Source organism: Onychostruthus taczanowskii, unplaced genomic scaffold, assembly GCF_017590055.1.
Source record: "Onychostruthus taczanowskii isolate IOZ18803 unplaced genomic scaffold, ASM1759005v1 scaffold327, whole genome shotgun sequence".
NCBI lineage: Eukaryota > Metazoa > Chordata > Aves > Passeriformes > Passeridae > Onychostruthus > Onychostruthus taczanowskii.
The window spans coordinates 15,832-18,505 of NW_024500650.1; the positions used below are offsets into that span (position 1 = coordinate 15,832).

Consider the following 2,674-nt stretch of genomic DNA (forward strand, 5'->3'; position numbering starts at 1 on the left):
CGCCCCCCGAGCCCCCCGACCCCTCCTCAGCCTCGCCTCCCCTCCCCCCAACCCACCCAGGGGGGCACCGGGGCCGCCCCCGCCGCGGGGGGAGGGGCTGGGGGGGCGTGAGGTGTGTGGGCAGGTGTGTACAGGTGTGTGCAGGTGTTTACAGGTGTGTGCAGGTGTGAAAAGGTGTGAAAAGGTGTAAAAAGGTGTGTGCAGGTGTGCACAGGTGTGTACAGCTGTGTACAGGTGTGTACAGGTGTGTGCAGGTGTGTACAGGTGTGTGCAGGTCTGTGTACAGATGTGCACGGGTGTGTGTACAGGTGTATACAGGTGTGTACAGCTGTGCACAGGTGTGTACAGGTGTGTGTGCAGATGTGCACAGGTGTGCCCCTCAAGGTGTGCGTGTGCAGGCAAGGGATGGGAGAGGGTGAACAGGTGTGCACAGGTGTGTGCAAGGTGTGTGTGTGCACAGGTGTGTACAGCTGTGTAGGGGTTGTACATGACTGCACAGGTGTGTACAGCTGTGTAGGGGTTGTACATGACTGCACAGGTGTGCACAGGTGTGTACAGGTGTGTGCACAGGTGTGTGCGAGATGCAAGGTGGGTGTAAGGTCCTGCAAGGTGTGTGAGCACTGCTGCAAAGCCAGGGGGAGCATGCAGGTGTGTTCAGGTGAGTGTACAGGTGTGCAAGGATCACTGCAGGTGTGTACAGGTGTGTGCAGGTGTGTGAGGGTCACACCATGTGTTTGCAGGTGTTTGTGCAGGTGTGTACAGGTGTGAAAAGGTCACTACAGGTGTGTGCAGGTGTGTGAGTGTCACTGCAGGTGTGTGCAGGTGTGTTCAGGTGTTTACAGATGTGTACAGGTGTGTGCAGGTGTGTGCAGATGTGTGAGTGTCACTACAGGTGTGTGCAGGTGTGCGCAGATGTATGAGAGTCACACCAAGTGTGTGTGCAGGTGTGTACAGGTGTGTGCAAATGTGTGAAGGTGTGTACAGGTCTGTTCAGGTGTTTACAGATGTGTGCAGGTGTTTACAGATGTGTACAGGTGTGTGTAGGTGTGTGCAAGTGTGCACAGGTGTGTGCAGGTGTGCGCAGGTGTGCACAGGTGTGTGCAGGTGTATGCAGGTGTGTACATGTGTGTGCAGGTGTGTGCAGGTGTGTACAGGTGTGTGCAGGTGGCCCCGGCCGCGGGGGGGTCCCGGCTGAGCGCGGCCGCTCTCGTGCCGCAGGTGACCATCTCGGTGGACGGCATCCTGACCACCACGGGCTACACCCAGGAGGATTTCACCATGCTGGGCTCCGACGACTTCTTCTACGTGGGGGGGTCCCCCAACACCGCCGACCTGCCGGGGTCCCCCGTCAGCAACAACTTCATGGGCTGCCTCAAGGACGTGAGTCTGGGGGCTCGGGGACCCCCCTTTTGCCCTCACCTAGGGAGGGGTGCAGGTGTTTGGGGTGGGGGGGGAGAGATAGAGCCCCCCTGAGTCACCTGTGGGTGTCCATGAGGGTGGGGGGGACGTTTTGGGGACCCCCGACTCAGCTGTGGGTGTCCCTGGGGACTGTAGGTCACATATTGGGGACCCCCGACTTACCTCTGTGTGTCCCCAGGAGCGGGGGTGACATGCTGGGGACCCCCGACTCACCTGTGCGTGTCCACAAGGCTGTGGGTGACATTTTGGGGACATCCATGAGTCCCTGACTCACCTGTGCCTGTCCATGGGGGCCATAGGTGACATGCTGGGGACCCTGACTCACCTGTGCGTGTCCCCAGGGACTCTGGGCCACATTTAGGGGACCCCCAACTCACCTGTGTGTGTCCCCAGGAGCTGTGGGTCACATTTCGGGGACCTCCAACTCACCTGTGTGTGTCCCCAGGGGCTATGAATTACATTTTGGGGACATCTGTGAGTCCCTAACTCACCTGTGTGTGTCCCTGGGGACTCTGGGTAGCATTTTGGGGACCCCCGACTCACTTGTACAGGTCCCCAGGAGCTGTGGGTGACATTCTGGGGACCCTCAACTCACCTCTGTGTCCCTGGGGGCTCTGGGTCACATTTTAGGGACATCCACAAGCCCCCAGCTCACCTGTGCGTGTCCCCAGGGGCCGTGGGTGACATTTTGGGGACCCCTGACTTACCTGTGCGTGTCCCCAGGGGCCGTGAGTGACATTTTGGGGACATTCACGAGCCCCCGACTCACCTGTGTGTATTCCTGGGGACTCTGGGTCACATTTTGGGGACCCCGACTCACCTGTGTGTGTCCCTGAGGGCTGTGGACGACATTTCGGGGACACCACTGAGCCCCTGACTCATCTGTGCGTGTCCCCAGGGGCTGTGGATGACATTTTGGGGACATTTACGAGCCCCTGACTCACCTGTGCATGTCCCTGGGGGCTGTGGGTGACATTTTGGGGACATTCACGAGCCCCTGACTCACCTGTGCATGTCCCCAGGGGCCGTGAGTGACATTTTGGGGACATTCACGAGCCCCCGACTCACCTGTGTGTATTCCTGGGGACTCTGGGTCACATTTTGGGGACCCCGACTCACCTCTGTGTGTCCCTGAGGGCTGTGGATGACATTTTGGGGACATTCACGAGCCCCTAACTCACCTGTGCATGTCCCCAAGGGCGTTCCAGGTGACACCGCAGCACAGCAGCATCGGGGGGGGGGGGGCAACGGGGGG

General features: G+C 59.6%; 1 protein-coding gene across 1 annotated transcript in view; it reads left to right on the forward strand.

Annotated features, from left to right (window-relative positions):
* The window catches only part of LOC121339064 (neurexin-2-like), a 36,417-nt gene that overhangs the window by 11,336 nt on the left and 22,407 nt on the right, over positions 1-2,674 (forward strand). Inside the window, exon 7 of the mRNA XM_041410540.1 lies at positions 1,219-1,380. Within this exon, the coding sequence (XP_041266474.1) occupies positions 1,219-1,380 (162 nt within the window). The remainder of the gene's footprint in view (positions 1-1,218; positions 1,381-2,674) is intronic.